Below are 16,555 nucleotides of genomic sequence, written 5' to 3' on the forward strand. Positions count from 1 at the left end.
TCTGCAACTCTCCCAGACACACTCCTCTCTCTGCTCTGGCCCCTGCCACCCAAAGCAGGGGTGAGCCAGGTCCAGAAAAGACATGCAGAGCTAGCCACCAGGGCCAGAACATCAGGACCACCAGGCCAGGAAAGAAGACATGGGACTGGGAGAGCTGGTAACCCCCTGGGGTGGAAGAGTGGGGTCTCAGGAACTGTGGGAAGGTAGGGGTTGCCCTGGTCTGTGTGGGCCTCTGCTGCCCTGTCAGAGGCTCTGTGGAGGCAAAATGGTGTCTTTTCTGTTTCTACTTCACAGATGGTGTAAAAGAGGTCAGAGGAGGCAGAGAAGAGAAAGAAGAATAGGGAGGAAAGAGTGTGAGGAAGGCAGGGATTCTCATTGCCCCAGAGCAGAGCTGCATTCGGCCATACCCATCGCCCCTGCTAGACTCAGCACCTGGAAGGTAGCACCATTGATTAAGGCCACCTTTGTCCCCTGTCCTCTACCATGTGCTTTGTACATGCTATCTCCCGTGAGATGGGTGTTTTCATCCCCACTTTACAAACGAAGACAAAAGTCAAGTAACGTGCCTGAGATCACATGAGTGGTAAGCAGTCCAGCTGAGTCTTGAACCAGGTCTCACGTTTCCAATGCTGCGAGCTCCTTGGCCTTGACCGTCTATGTCCTCCCAGCCTCTGAGACAGTGGGGTGTACATAGTAGGTCCTCAGTCAATGCCAGTTAAAGTGAAGGAAGGAAGGAAGGGAGGGGGGTAGAAGGAAGGGGGAAGATAAGCCAGGGAGACTCTTTGGCAGCTAGAAAATAAATCATAAGTGCTGTTTTCCAGTGCCAGGCTGGCACCGTGCCCAGGATAGCTGCCCTACACTCGGGAGCTCAAGGCCTATGCTTGCCTCATCTTTTCCAGAAGTATGTGAGCCCAGATACGTCAGCCTTCAGGTATGCAGTGAGGGCTGCGGTGAGGCGATCTCTCTTCTTTCCTTCCTCCTTGAATGGCCTTCCTTTTGCCAACTCCCCACCTCCAACCCACCCGGCCAGCCCAGCCTTGGCCCCCTCCCCAGAGCTAGGCCTGCTTTCTTGGGGGCAGGGGGCTGTGGACCAGCCCCCTAAGCAATGCAGATCCCTGTGGGGAGGGAGACCTACATGCTGCTGGGGGAGGGGCAGGAGCACCACATCATCCAACAGGTTGGTCAGGCTGGGAGGCGTCCCGCCCTCCTGCAGCTAATGAGCACTGTGCGACAGGTGTCTGCTCCTCAGTCCCCAGCCTGCCCCAGCTGTGACCAGAGCAACCAGAGCCCGCCACCCGCTGCACTCCCAGGCTTACTTGCTCAGCCCCCGGGCCCTCCTGCTTCCGGCCGGGGGCGCCATGGCCTGCCGCTCCTGCGTGGTTGGCTTCAGCAGCCTCAGCAGCTGTGAGGTGACCCCGGTGGGCAGCCCCCGGCCTGGAACCTCCGGATGGGACACCTGCGGGGCCCTTGGGCTGGGCTTCAGCTCCTGCAGCCTCACAGGCTGCTTGTCGGCTGGCACCATCTCCAAGGTGACTGTGAACCCCAGCCTGCTGGTGCCCCTGGACCTCAAGTTGGACCCCGCTGTTCAGCAACAGAAGAACCAGGAGAAGGAGGAGATGAAGGCCCTCAATGATAAATTTGCTTCCCTGATTGGCAAGGTGAGCACAAGTGGGGGGTCCCAAACATGAAGGGCTGCCAGGCCCGGCTCTGTGTTTCCCTGAGCATCGATCACCGCGCCCCACCCCTGCACCCAGCCAATAGGGAGATGGCACTGCTAACCCGGCAGCCTAGCTCTGAGCAGAGGCTGGGGGAAGGAAGTCCCTGATCCATCCTGGCATGTGGGGAGAAAGGGAACCCAGGATGGCCTTTGAGGGATGTCTTGATAATAACATGCTACATGACCTGGGGTCACCCACCACCCAGACAGGGACTGGGAAGGACCACCCAGTGTGCACCTAGAGGGGACCTAGGGGTGCCCTCTTGCAGGAATGGCTGATGGAGATGTACTCTGCGGTCCTACTCTGAGGCAGGTAGACAGGGGAGATGGCCTCCCAGGCTCCACGCTCCTGTTTATCCCTCAAGCCTCTGGTCCCGCAGCATCTCTCTCAGCTGCCCCAGTCAGAAAAGCCAGCAAGATGGACGGGGCGTGTGGGGCTGCTGCCCAGACTGCCGCAAGTGAGGGTGCAGCTCGGGTGTCAGGAGATAGGAATGCAGGGGACGATGCCTCAAGTCAGAACAGGGTAGCCTTCCTGCACCCTGCATCCCGCCTGACTGCAGAGAGTGTGGCCTCGGCATCACAACCACACTTCCCAGACTCCACTGTCCATGGCCTGCAACAGGTCTGGGGTACTCATGTCCATCTCTGCTCCCAGGGCAAGGGAGCTCCCAAGGAAGTCCTATCCACTTCCCAAATCTGTTCTTTACTCATCTTCTCCAAGAAACTCCTCCTGACTCTGCACCCTCCTGCACCCTCAAGAATAATCATGACAGTACCAGCTGCCATCAGTTAATTGCTTACTATGTGCCAGGCACTGTGCTGATGCTTTTCATGTTTATCTGTATTTCTCTCAACAACCTTATGGGAGAAGACAATTTTATGTCCATTTCACAGATAAGGAAAACTGTACATTTCTGACCCTCCCAGTAAACCAGAGGTCCAGCCTTCAGCCCCTGGCTCCATCCTTGTCTGCTCTTGGCCTCTGATTCTGTGTTCCTCTGCATGTTGCTGGTCTCTCCCATGAAGTGGGAGCTCACAGAGAGGGGCAAAGGGAAGAAAGTAACATGCATTGAGCATCTACTTGTGCCTCGCCCTCTGGAGGAACTTTGTAAACGCAATGACATTCAAGCCACACGGCTACCCTGCAGTGGTTGTCATTTTCCCAACCGTGCAGATGAGGAAACTGAGAACCAGCAAGGCTAAGTGCCTTGCCCAAGGTCACACAACCAACAAATGGTAGTTTGGATTTGAACTCAAGTCTGTTGAGACACGAAGTCAGTGGTCTCTGTGGTGGGAATCTTTTCTTTCCCTCTTCCATTCATGTGCCTAGACCAGAGTTTCATCATCCACACTTGGGGTACCCCTGGGTACCCAGAGGGGAAGGACCACTGTCCACTGAGGCAGAACATCCCTTCCCCCAGCCCTAGCTGCACATAGCCCTGCATTGCTGGGCTGGTTCTCCCTCTAAGAGCAACCCAGCTGCCCTGGGGAGGCAGGTCTCTACAGAGCCACCTCCTCACCAAACCCAATTTAATCCTTTAGAAGGAATGCTTCACTGAGCTATGTAATTTGGCTCAGATGGGTGATTTTTCTCCCTCAAACACCAGCACTGATATCACCCTGTGCCACTGCTATGGGGGTGGGGGGATATAAGCCCAGGGAGGAGGCCCTCGGGGTTGGGGTCCTGTGCCCAGAGACCAGGGCAATGCCCTTGAAGTTCTTTAGCAGAATTGGAGCCTCCCAACCCTTAGCCTTGACCTTGAGATGGGGTGCCCTTCAGGGTGGGACACAGGGAGCTGTGGGTACCGACTCTTTGGGGGCCCTGGTTGCAGGAGCTCTGCCCCAAGGGGTCCCAGCTGACCCTTCAACTCTATGAACAAGATCTATTAGCCCCACCTCCTTGCCTCCTTGTGGAGGCTGTGAGGGCCCAGATGGAAGCAGGCAGCGGTTAAGATGTGAAATCTGGAGTAGCATTGTGGGGTTTAAATCCCAGTCCACCACTGACCAGTTGTGTTATCTCGGGTAGATTATTTAATCTTTCTGTGCCTCAGCACACATTAGGTTAATGGGCTCATCAGAATCACATGGGAGAATTTTTGAAAAGCAGTTAGAACATACCTGGTACATGTTAAGTGCATTATAACTGTTAAATAAAAAATGAAATAAATGGGCCTGGCCCAGGGAGCAGCTAGAATCCAGTTAGCCCCTTCCAGGCAGGAGCCTGGAGAGGAGGTGGGGAGAGGCTCCCTGCCGGATAGAGGAGTGAAGGGACTCAGTGGGCAGGGGGTACAACGCAGGGCTGTTAAGCAATGTATGGACACAGAGAAAGGCCCGGGGTGAGATGCCATGATCAGTGGGTAGGGGCTCTGGGCAAAGAGAGGAGAGGGGTGGGGGCCCTCTGAGGAACTGAGAAGAACCAGGGAGCAATGAGGAGGAGCAGAGACTCTCAGGAGGTGGCAGAGGCCCTGGAGCAGTGTGGTCTCTTCAATTTGCTGGCTGCGTTTTCCTGGGCAAGTCATTTACCCTCTCTGTGCCCCAGATTCCTCTGCTCTGCTCTGCTTTGCTCTGCCAGTAGCCCTGAGCTCATCCCAGTGGAATGACTGGTAAGGTCACAGTCATGAGATGAAGGGGGATGAGGAGAAGCAGCAGCAGCAGCAGCAGGGGAGGCAGGGAGGGAGCAAGGCCAACCTCCAGCAGAGGCTGCTGGCTGGGCTTCTTGCCTTCATGCACACATGGACAACAGAGCGGATGGAGAGGGAGGCAAGAGGCAGGACTTCCTGAGGTCATCCTGGGGAGGCTGTAGAGAGGGAACCCATGAGCAGTGGTAAAATGCCCGGAGACAGAGGGATGGAGACAATGTCTTCACCGAGGCCTGTGTGACCTCCGGAAGAACTGAAGTCAGGCATCCCCCTGCCTGTATGCAGAAAAGCACAAACCAGCCACTCCTGATGAGTCCGTGAGGCTCCCTGGCCAAAGCCAACGTCTGGCTGAAGCCCGGGGATTCAACAGCCCCCGCTGAGGAACACTACCTGTGTGGCCCAGAGGCACTCCCCTATAAGCTGGGGACCTGCAGCCTCTAGGATGTCCGGCCTGTCTCCTCCAGGAGTTCCAGCTTAGACTGCTCGGTTTCCCCTACAAAACATGTCTCTCCCCTAACCTCAGCCCCAACCTGGCCCTACTTTTCAACTGGGCTTCAGTTTCTTCATCTGTAAAATGGAGAGGTCCCTGCTACAGCTGCTACTGTATGATCTAAGGGCAGAGGGCCAGGCAGAGCAGAGAGGAGGAATCAGAGGTGAAGACTCGACAGTCTTCCTGGGTTGGAGCAATTAACCTGGCACCTCTCAGGGCACCAGGATTATCAGCCCTCCCTAGGTCTTTGTTCCGAGAGGGAGGAGCCTTTCTGCAAGGAAGGTCCCAGGTGGGGGATGAGTTTCCATCCCCGCCCACAGAGACAACCAGAGACTCCCCCAAGGGCAGCAGAAAACAGGGGGCTGCCCCTAATCCCCTAAGACCACAAATGCCTTCTAGCTGGACTGGCTGGCCAAACACACACTGTGTTCCAGCGAGCTAGTGCTGAAGCATAGGGAATTGAGGTTAGACAGTAGGAAGAACTTCCTGGTGTGAAGATTTATCTGCTGCTCATGGGTGGAGGAAGGAGCCTCACATCTCTCCTCTCACTCCACCCTCAGTGTAAACATGGAGCTCCTGCTTGTCAAAACGGAGGCAAGGTGGGGTGAACAGATACCTGCCCCCTCAACACTCCCTCTCACACACACAAGGCAGGGCAGAAACCCTCTTGACCTCCATCCCTACTGAACCTGTTTGGCTGTGAGTACAGCAGAGAGCAGGATTAAGGTTGGCTTCAAGCAGAATCTACCAGTACAGATACGCAGGGGAATGGCAGCCCACAAACACCGTCAAATGCCATCATCCAGTATCCCCGCTGGCATTGTCTGCTGTGAATGTTGAAGGATCGTCAGAGCACTTCGGGGAAAACAAGGACACCCTGAAGAAGCAGAGCAGAGAGAGAGGGGCTGGCCCCACCTGACCCTTCGGGAGCCCATGAAGGTGCAGAGTAGGCAGTGGCTGTCAGATGGGGCTGTCTGGGAAGCTGGACCACCAAGTTGCTTTGTGACCCTGGAGAAGTCACTTGACACCCCTGGCCTCCATTGCCTCCTCTGTAAATGAAGGACCCAGCCCAGCTGATCCAAAAGGCTGCTGGCAGCTTTTTCAGGCTACGATTCTGGGAGCCGGGGCCAGCAGCACCGGCAGTGGCAGGAGAAGGCCCAGCTACTCACCTGTGACCATAGGGAGCATCACTGGGCTGGTTATCACAACATCCTCATGACAAACAACCCACCCTGACGGGAGCCAGGCCCCAGCCAGGCCTCCAACCTCATGGCCTACCCTCATGGCCTATCCCTGGCACCAAGGGAGTAGAGGCCCCAAGGGGGAGCAGATGGCTCCCAGTGTGATGGGGAAAGTGGTGGGTCAGGACAAATGGGAAACAGGTAAACTGGGGGCCTTTCAAGATATGAGTCATGGAGGGCTTCCTGCAGGAGGGAGCTGGAAGAACAAATGGGGAGGAGGGGAGGGCCTGGTGATGGAAAGGAGAGTAGAGAGGACAGGCATGGGTGGGGAGGAGGGAGGCAGGAGGAGCCCCAGGCTGAGCTGGGCTGGACTGGGTTGAAGGAAGGAGAGGACCGTGCAGGACCCTGCCAGCAAGAGGCATATGGGAGGCAGAGTCTGAGAGGCACAGCAGGGCTCAGAGCCCTTCCAGGGTTTCACTGCGAGGCAAAACTGTCCTTAACTGGAGGCAGAAGCCGGCCCACAAAGGGTAGCCGGGATCCCAGGGCCCACAGTGACTTCAGCAACATACAGGAGGCATGTGTCACAGTGGTTAAAAGGTTCTAAACCCAAAGTGCCTGGATTCCAGGCCTGGCTCTGCCACTTGCTAATTTTGTGACCTTGGGCGAGTTCCATCACCTCTGGTTTCCTCATCTGTAAAATGCAGCTTATAATAGTACCCACCCTTGGGGGTGCTGCAGGATTTCATGGGTCAAGCACGTAGAGCAAGGCCTGGCACACAGCAGGAGCCACATGAGCACTCACTGTTGTTCCCATCCCAAAGCACATCCCCAGGGGTCCCCGCAGTCTCATGGGGAGAGTGGTGGTCGGGACAAAGGAGGAGCAGCTAAACTGAGGGCCTCGGTGCTGGAGGGAAGAGGGGAGTCTTTCAACATGAGTCACAGAGGACTTTCTGCAGGAGGGAGCTGGAAGAACAAATGGGGAGAGCAGAGGCCTGGTGATGGGAAGGAGAGTAGAGAGGACAGGCAGGGTGGGGAGCAGGCAGGGAGAGCCCCAGGCTGAGCTGGGCTGGACAGGGTGGAGGGAAGGAGAGGACCGCTCAGACAGGTGTTATCACTCCTAACTTCTAGCTGGGGAAACTGAGGTTCAGAGAGGCTGCGTCGTTGAGAGGATGAGTGCTTAACCACAGTACTAACCAGGCCCTACCCTGCTGAGTTTCCAAAACAAGATGAGACCACGCTTGTCGTGGCGGGAAGGGGGCAGATGGGCCTCTGACACTCCATGTTCCCTGGGATCCCCCGCCCCAGCCCCAGGCAGGCACGGAGAGCCTGTCGCATGCTTGGCACTCTCACACCCTCAACCCCCCCTTCCTCTGCCAGCCCTGCCCTGCCCTCGCCTGGAAACCTTTGCTAATTGGCTCCACCTTGCTCTGATCCTGTCCTTATCTTACCATCTTCAGTTTTAACAATCAGTCATTGGAGGTGCGTTCTGCTGAGTGAGGGCCCTGGGTGGTGTGCACAGATGAGCTGCCACTTCCCAGGGAGTCCCCTGCGGGCTCTTGCTGGTCAGCCCGGGGCCTCAGCCCCCGACTGGTCCACACCTGACCCATTCGCCGCCCTCCTGCCCTCCCAGGTGCAAGCCCTGGAACAGCGCAACCAGCTGCTGGAGACACGCTGGAGCTTCCTGCAGGGCCAGGACTCAGCCATCTTCGACCTCGGGCATCTCTATGAGGAATACCAGGGCCGACTGCAAGAGGAGCTGCGCAAAGTGAGCCAGGAGCGGGGGCAGCTGGAGGCCAACCTGCTGCAGGTGCTGGAGAAGGTCGAGGAGTTTCGAATCAGGTACATAGAGCCCCATGGGAGCCATGAGCAAGGCCTGAGGGCTGGGAACAAGCTGTGCTAAGACGGGAGGCACTTAAGCCAGAGAAAGAGGGAAGATGTTCTGGAACATTTCTTTACCTGAGACGTTTATTGAGGGAATGGTATGTGCCAGGCAGTATTCTAAATACTGAGGATATGGCTGTGAACCTACAGCCGCCCCCTCCCTAATAGCGACCCTTACAACAAAGTGAATCTTGTGCTGGCTCCCAGCGAACCCCTGTGCCTGCTGGCCCTTGGGCATCATCATAACCCACACCCCTGCCTCGAGCAGCCACCCCCTTGCACCTGTGGACACACTTGGTCTTGCCCACACATTGCTCTGGCAATGGGAAATTACATCACTAACTAGAACAGATGGGTTTCTGCTTTAGATGTGGCTTTAGAGTTTGATCTGGATTGGGCTGGAAAGGAGAGGAAAGCCACGGGAAGCAGGCAGGGCATGGAAAGGGTGGGTTTTATTTGAATAGAGAAGCAATGCACGCCAGACATCAAGGTAGACTCGGAATCAGACAGATAAGGAAAACAGCCCCAGTATGCAAGGTGCCTTTACAACTGAGTGGGGCGGGCAGACAGACAGACAGCTGCTGGGCAGTATATTTGAGCATTTATGGGCCCCCGCTTGGGCATTAGACCAGGATGAGGTTTAATCTTCACCCTCCCCCGTCACTAGCTTTATGACCTCCAGTAAGCGGCTTAATATCTGAACCTCAGTTACTTCCTGTGTGAAGTGGGAATGATTATAGTCGATGCCAACCTAAGGTAGGTATCTAACCTAAGGAGGAAGTTGAGAGTGTGGCACGGTGACTGGCGGTTATAAATGGTAGCTTTTCTATCCTTAGAAGGCTGAAGTTCTCAGCACACAGCAGGTCTTTGACACAGATTTGCTGAACTGAGTTGGCCAGTCTAAAGGGGAAGGCTGGTCACTTGGGCTGCTTAGAAGAGAGGTGACCCTCTCTGGTCAGGTAGTGGGCAGGGCTTCAGCAACAAGGAGTGTGAGGCAGAGGAGAGTCGCTGTGCCCCTGCACCCACCTCCTGGGTCTGGTCTACTTGCAAGGAGACCTCCAGCCAGGGTGAGGTGAGGACAGGGCAGGCTGAACCCCTGGCCTCCCCTCCTGGTTTGGGGCCCAGCCCCAAAGCCTGCCAATCTGAGGTGAGACCTACATCCTCCAGAGCAGCTGACCAGGCAGGCTGGAGGGTGGAGAGCACCTGTCCCATCCGGGAGTCCAGAGACCTGAGCTGTCTGGACTCAGACAGCTCTGTCTAGATTCCAGAGGCTGAGTTTACCCAACGCCTCTCCCCAGCCCTGCCCTCCCAGGCCTAGGAAAACACACAGGGCAGCTGACCACCCGTCCCGAGAGGTCCAGCTTCCCAGCACCTGACCATGACCGGGCAGTCAGGGCAGTTCTCTAGAATCTGTGATCCACTTCCCTGATCCCTAGTAGATCTTTGGCCCTCAAAGGATCAGAGCATGCCAGAGCTAGAGGAAGTCCTGGATCCTCCTTTTACAGGGAAGGAAACAGATCCAGAGAGGGCAGGGCTTGTCCTCAGCTACACAGCCTTGCATGCTAAGTCCCATCCCTAACCCCAGCCAGCCACTGGGTAAGGCTGCTCCCACGAGCTCCGCCAGATCTCGTCCATGGAAGCACTTTGTAACTGGAAGTCCTATACACACACTACCTGTTGTTTTAATCTGGCTCAGCCCCATCATTTGGCCTGCCGCCTGAGTTCTATCCGCCTGCTACCTGACTGTACTGCTTAGGCTGAGCCTCTCTTCCTCTCCCTGGGTAGGGAACCCACCTGAGTTGGGAAGGAGAGACTGGGCAAACAGCCTAGCTGGAGGGCTTCTCGGTCTTCAGGCCAGAGCCAGGGGAGCTACAGCCTGGCTGTGCAGAGCCTAGGGCCCCCAGGAGCCAGGAGATGCCAGGCCAAGCCCCAGTAGGGAAGGGCTGTGCCCTGTCTCTACGGAGCCGATGAGATCAGCCTCACTCCCAGAAATAAACAAGTTGAGGGGGGGCGGGTGCAGGTGTGACAAGCTAAAAAAGGCCTGAGAACAGGTTTGGGAATTGGTGGCTGACAGACTGGCAGAGGATTGGGGGTGGAATAGCGGACCTAAGCCTCTATGGGGATGGAGACTTCCAAAGGCTTTGAGGTAGCAGAAACCCCAAGGATCAGCAGTCTACCCCTCCTGTTTCCTAAGGACAAAGCAGAGGCCCAGCAAGGGGAAGCAACTTGCCCAAGGCCACACAGCAAGTGACTCAGAGATGCCACATACAGCTGTGCAAACTGTGCACTGCACAAGAGTGCATGATTTAGGCGGTGGATAGGGGTTGAAATCCAGCCAAGCAGCAGACCATGCAGGTTGGTACAAGGTCAAACAGCCCGTGAGGAAGGGGGCTTTTTTCTAATTGGCACAAAGCCTGGAGATGAAACAGTGTTGGCCTTAAGGGGACTGGCTCCAGACTGGAACCCATCGTCCAGCCTCAGCCCAATGCTCCCCACTGTCCTCTCCCCTGGGGCTCAGGGCTTGCTCCCACCCCACCCACAGAGCACACCTAGAGGTCCAGGGTCAAGGCAGACCTGGCCTAGCCAGGATACTGTGAGGACGGCCCCTCCAGTCCCCTTACTCCTGGTGTCCTTCTCTGCCAGGGGAGGTTTCCCAGGGCAGCTGCCAAGCCACTTGTCTCCCTCAACTCACCCTGCTTATGTTCCCCCAGGCAGGGTGAGTGGCAGACAGCCGCCTGTGCTCTGCCGCGAGGCTTCCTGAGGCCGAAGTAGAGGGGCTGAGCCCCAGCAGGTGCTGCCCCTGCTGCAAGCACTCTGTGAATTGCCCCACTTAATTGTTACAGCATCACGTGATCATGGCTGAGGCACACAGGAACGCATCCCAGGACACAGCTGGTTAGCAAGGAAGCCAGGATTTCAGCCCAAGTAGCCTGGCTCTAGTCCCTCTAGTCCCCTTGCTTCATCAGCACACTCCAGAAGCCCCCAGCCCTCTCTTGAGCCTCCATTTCCTCATCTATAAAATGAGACTAATGGGACTTCCCTAACTGGGTGCTCTGAGGGCCACAGGAGAGTGCAGGTGAAGCACTCAGCACTTGTCATTCCCCACTCAAGTCCCATTTCGTTCTTTCTGGGAATGCCTAGACAGCAGAACGTTCTCCCTGGCCTGCTCCTCTGCCCCGCCCCCAGGACCTAGACCATCAGAGCCCCGAACAGACTCTTAGCAGCCAAGGCAGTGGCCAGGGAGGGTGCGGGCCCCTGGCACACTGAGACCAGAAACCCATGTGTCCTGCCGTTGGGTCCACACCCCTCAGCTCCTCAGGTGGGCTGGTGGGAAAGAAGGCATGAGGGGTGCCAGATACAGCCAGCTCAACGGGTGATGAGTGACGCGGCCCTGCTGGGAGGCCAGGGCCTGAGGTAGGCAGGCGGCTGTAATTAGAGCTGCCTGTGATTCAGGCATTCCCCGAATAGGAGGGAAAAAAACAGAAGCTGCTGAATCCCCACGACCACTGGGGCCAGCGAGAAGTCTGGAGCCAGCAGACACCCACCCTGGGGACTAAGACAAATGTCTTGACTGGAGGAAGAGGGTCGGGCCAGGGATCTGGGGGTCCCGTCCTCCCCATCCAGTGATGTCCTTGTTCCAAACACAAGGTGGGTGCGAGTAAGGAGAAGTCCAAACTGAGAAGAGCATTATTGTGCTTTGTTGAGTATGGCCTATGTGGCCTGTAGCTGGCTGTCACTGCGTCAGGAGTGGGTTTTGTCAGCCCCCTGTACACATGGGCACACGCATACCCCTTAGAGGCAGGAAGCCAAGGGAGGAGGGGTGATGCAACTTGCCCAAAAACACACTGGGGGTCCAGCTGACAGCAAAGTTCACACTCTTCCCATCCTCCCTTTGGAGGGAACACAATGGGTTAGTGTCCTACCGGCTCACAAAGCAGAGGGGAGGTGGCTGGGGCTGCAGGGAAGGCATGGAGATAGAAGAGGTGAGGTGTGAGCAGGATGCTCCCAGCGGACTTGATTGAAACTGAGATTGTCAGGGAAGGAGGCCGGGTAAAGATGAGGGGACAAAGTGCCAGGGTGAGGGGCTGCCCAATCAGGGAGGCCTCCTGGAGAGGGTTGGGTGTGGAGCAGAGCCAGGAAAGGGCAGAAGCAGCTGGGAGAGGACGGGGTCATCAGGAGGGAGTGAGGAACTGGAAACCAATGCCAGGAGGTTGGGGGAAGAGAGAGAGAGAGGACTTGTCATAGAAGACGCAAGAGGGAGAAGGATGGGCTGCTTTTTTCTAACTGGCAAAGAGACCCCAAGTGGGATAGCAGAGGCCCTGAGCCCCAGCCAAGGGGAGTTCACCAGGCCCAAGCCCCTACCACATCGAGCTGAGCAACACCTCTCTCCCTCCCAGGTATGAGGATGAGATCTCCAAGCGCACAGACATGGAGTTCACCTTTGTCCAGCTGAAGAAGGTAGCCTGCCCAGCCTGCCCCAGGGGCTCCTTCCTCATGGGCCCTGGGCCCTCTTTCCCTCCAGATATCCTATTCTCCTTTATGCCCAATCAAAGCCCTCAGAGGCTTAAGTCCCAGGACCAACAGACAGACAGGGAGATACCCCCATCCCCATCCAGCTCCTTTTTCGAGGCTCTGAGCCAGATCTCCTCTGGAATCACCCCCACTCTCACCCATGAGGCAGTCCCCCCAGCCCACTCCTGCCCGGGGACCCTCCATTCCCTCTCCCACCACTCACCACTGCTCCCAACCCCAGGACCTGGATGCAGAGTGTCTTCGTCGGACTGAACTGGAAACCAAGTTAAAAAGCCTGCAGAGCTTCGTGGAGTTGATGAAAACCATCTATGAGCAGGTGAGTGAGATGGGGCCAGTGTCCCGCCAAGCCCAGAGCTAGCTGGTCCATGGGTAAAGGACTCAGGGGAAGCACAGCCATTCAGTGGGGCATGGAGACTCCAACAGTCACTTACGATTTCCAGCCCCAGCATAATAATTTCCTAAACCCCTTCCTGTGATTATGTCAATAACCCTGCATGACCCCTGGCCATTCATCTCATGGAACATGGGCCGGTTCCCCAAAGGCCACTCTTTCTGGAAGAACTATATCTTTGTGTGCTAGAGGACTCAGACAAGGGTCAGGAGGCTGGCCTCAGGAGCATGGAACCCAGGGGCCTGGAACGAGCATTCTGACTGAACTGATCTCTCTCTCTCATTCCTGCAGCCTAAACCACAGCACCCACAGTGCTAACTGTGATAGGCCTGCCTTTCCCTCTTCCCCATTTTTAGCTAATGACCTAGTAAATGGAGACAATGGAAACATTTGCATTTGTTTCCTAAGTCCTCAGTGGGGCCTAGTGTACAAGGGCCCAGAACAGCGTAGCATGTGTCAGCACAGCCATCAGATGGGCACGGCCGCTGGCTTCGGGACACCGCTCCTCCATGCCAGCTGCTGACTCCCAGGCACCCTTCAGGATATGAGTCCTCCTCTCCACACTGCTTCTTTCAGGGATGGGGAGGTTCAGGGGTGACACTGCTGGGCTAAAGTTCCTTCCACAGAGGTCTTCAGTTCAGCTAGGAGCAGGCAGCACCACTGTTGGGGATAACAGGGCTTGACCACCTAAGTGCTGCACACTGCTGGTGCCAAGCTATGGCAGTGCAGCTAAGGTCAAAGCCAAGATCGAAGTCACCACCACAACTTACAGATTCTGCTAAAATGGCCCTGTGATCTGCTGACCACAGCTTCATGGCTGCATTCTGTGGAAAGGAAGACCGGGCCTCATGGCCCTGTCATGGGCCACACTCCTTTCCAGCAGTCCCAGCCTCCAGCTGGGGCCTCAGTGGAACTGAGTCTTGTTTGTGGCCACGAGATGTAGCATAGCAGAGAGAACAGCAAATCCTTGGGAGCAGCAGGAAGGCAGCCCTCCCAGGCAGTCTGCTCTCCCCACAGCCCTGAAAAGCTTCCTGGCCCAAGCAAATCCCCCCATAGCCAGGCCAACTGCTGTGGGGCTGACCAGGGCACCATGCCCACTGGCTGGGTGGGAACTGGGCTAGGGGCCCCTCTGCCCAGACTCACTGTGGGCTTGCGCAGCCCAGGCAGGCATCAGCAGGACCATCTCGCATCTCCACTGGGCTGGATCTCTGCCATCCTTGGGCCTCCACCCACTCGTACCACCTCTGAGAGGCTGAGCCCATGGGTGGGTGCAGATTCTGCCGAGCCTAGGTGGAGTGCAGATTCTGAAACCCGAGCCCAGCGTTTCTCCACGTGCTCACTGATGTCTCGGCAAGCTCAGAGCTCAAGCTCTAAGCCAGGATGCAGGCCCTGCAGCTGTAGAGACATAACTGGAAGAAGGCTGGGCATAACCAGTGATATTCCTGAGCATTGCCCAGTCGTACCCCATAAGACTTCTTGGCCCCTGCCCCAGTAGCCAGGCCTGTAGGTTCCCTTTGGATTTTGCAGTCCTTGGGCCCCAATCCCAACTTGGCCTTTTTTTTTTTTTTTTTTTTTTTTTTTACTATTTCTGTGACTTTAGGCAAGTCATTTCTCCTCTCTGTACCTTAGTGTCCTTATCCGCAGCATGGAAAGAGTAACAGGACCAGCCTCATAGGGCTGTGAGGAAGACTCAGCCCACTCATTCATTTAACAAATGTTTATTGCATGCCTACTAAGTGCCAGGCACTGACACCACAGCCTGGGCAAGCTCCCTTCTCTCAAGGAGGGCATGACTTAGCTGAGAGAAGTCATAAGCAAGTCAGCAAATATCTGGACAAGATGGCTTTGCAGGGTGACAGATTCTGGGATGCAAAGAAACCAGGTGCTGCGCTGGAGCTGGAGGGAGTGGAGAGCCTCAGAGCCCATGGGCAGGGCCTCTCAGAGGCGGTCCCCTCCCCAAGAGTGGCAGAGATCCAGCCCAGTGGAGACTGGAGATGGCACAGAATTGCTATGCAAAGCCCCTAAGGCAGGAGGGAGCCTGGCAATTAAAGGAAAAGAAAGAAGCCTCTGGTCAGAGCACACGGGGCAGGGTGGGAGCCTTGGGTCAGAGAGCGCCTCACAGGGTTGGCTCATGACTTGGACCTCATTCTGAGTGTGACAGGCAGCCTCCAGTGGGCACTGGGGCAGGGCGGCACACAGCGGGTTTCAGGTGTGGTTGTGCTATCCTGAGCCTGCCATGGAGAAGGGCCTGCGGTGAAGGCAGTAGGGGCCAGGGCACAACAGCAGTTATTATTACTTTTGGGAGCAAAAAGATGGGGTTGAAATTGGAGATTTGCCTTTCTCTCCATACACTGCTGCAGGCTAAGAGGGCAATGCTGACTCTTTGCCAAAAATATTCCCCACACCAGAGGGTGTCTAACTCAGTGTTGTCTGATAGAAATGTGAACTGCATATGTAATTTTAAGTTTTCTAGTTGCCACATTTTAAAATAACAGAAAAAATAATTTTAATAATATACTTTATTTAGCCCAATATATCCAAAATATAATTATTTCAACTACTACCTCATTGGACAGAGCAGCTCTGAGCAAAGACTGTGCCAGCCACGTCTGCCTCAGGTGGAAGAAAAACCTGGCAGAATACGAGTGGCCCAGGAGGCCCCGATACTCTAGTTTCAGCTTTGGAGCAGACACCAGATCAGAAATATAGGCCCACACCTGTGTCCCAGAAAACAGCCCTCTCCTCTCTCCAAAACACATGTGCCCTTCCCAGCCAACTGAGCAGGGGCTCATGGCCATGATCTGCTTAGACCTCATCTGCTGCAAACCCTCTGCCTCTCTCCTCTGGTGGCACAGGCTGGAAGGGTCTGAGTTTCTGAGACACAGTACAGCTCCCAAGTGTGTCTGGGCCTGGCTGCATCCAGTTGGAATGCCATCTACCCCACCCCTACACTCTGGCTCCAGGGAGATTAGCTATGGAATCTGCTGACAACCCCCTGCAGCCAGGCACACCTCGAGGGAGGCCCATCCCTGCAGAGAGAAGCCAATGCTGCCTAAACTTTTGCATGGAGGCTGCCCCAAGACTAGGCTGCTCTGCCTCTGGACACTTCATCCCAGCTTTATCACTATTACCAATTACCATAATAGAGAATCCTTAACTACTGTTTAGTGAGCACCTAATATATTCCAGACACTGTGCTAAGTACTTTCCAGTCTTAATCTCAGTTAACCCTCACGACAACTCTATGAAGTAGGGATAATAATTAAGACAGCACAGATTTTGAACAGCTGGGATTTGAATCCTGGGTCAGTAACTGTGGGAACTGGAGCAGGCTATTTTATCTCTATATGCCTCAATTTCCCCATCTATAAAATGGGGACAATAATAGCATCTACCTCACTGGGCTGTTGTAAGGATTTGTTTTGTTAACATGTCCTAAAATACTTAGAACAGTAACTGACACATGGTACACATTCAATAAACATTAGCTGTTTTCAGCTCTATAATTAGATCCATTTTACAGATGAGAAAACCAAGGCTTAGACACATTTAAAAACTTGACGAGGGTTACTCAACTAATAAGAAGGGATTGGCCGGGCGCAGTGGCTCACGCCTGTAATCCCAACACTTTGGGAGGCCGAGGCGGGTGGATCACCTGAGGTCAGGAGTTCAAGACCAGCCTGACCAACATGGTAAAACCCTGTCTCTACTAAAAATACAAAA

The 16,555-nt window shown here is 55.4% G+C and overlaps 2 protein-coding genes across 3 annotated transcripts in view; one reads left to right on the forward strand and one right to left on the reverse strand.

The window, feature by feature from the left end:
• KRT7 (keratin 7, type II) overlaps positions 1–5,722 on the reverse strand; it is a 60,586-nt gene extending 54,864 nt beyond the window's left edge. The window contains exon 1 of the mRNA XM_011930572.1: positions 5,595–5,722. Within this exon, the coding sequence (XP_011785962.1) occupies positions 5,595–5,648 (54 nt within the window). The 5' untranslated portion in view covers positions 5,649–5,722. The remainder of the gene's footprint in view (positions 1–5,594) is intronic.
• KRT80 (keratin 80, type II) overlaps positions 1,254–16,555 on the forward strand; it is a 23,269-nt gene continuing 7,967 nt past the window's right edge. For both annotated transcript variants that reach the window (XM_011930570.1, XM_011930569.1), the window contains exons 1-4: positions 1,254–1,658; positions 7,658–7,866; positions 12,306–12,366; positions 12,662–12,757. In XM_011930570.1, coding sequence (XP_011785960.1) covers positions 1,359–1,658; positions 7,658–7,866; positions 12,306–12,366; positions 12,662–12,757 — 666 coding nt within the window. In that variant the 5' untranslated portion in view covers positions 1,254–1,358. The remainder of the gene's footprint in view (positions 1,659–7,657; positions 7,867–12,305; positions 12,367–12,661; positions 12,758–16,555) is intronic.

The sequence above is a fragment of the Colobus angolensis genome, unplaced genomic scaffold (genome assembly GCF_000951035.1).
Source record: "Colobus angolensis palliatus isolate OR3802 unplaced genomic scaffold, Cang.pa_1.0 Scaffold87, whole genome shotgun sequence".
NCBI classification, from domain to species: domain Eukaryota; kingdom Metazoa; phylum Chordata; class Mammalia; order Primates; family Cercopithecidae; genus Colobus; species Colobus angolensis.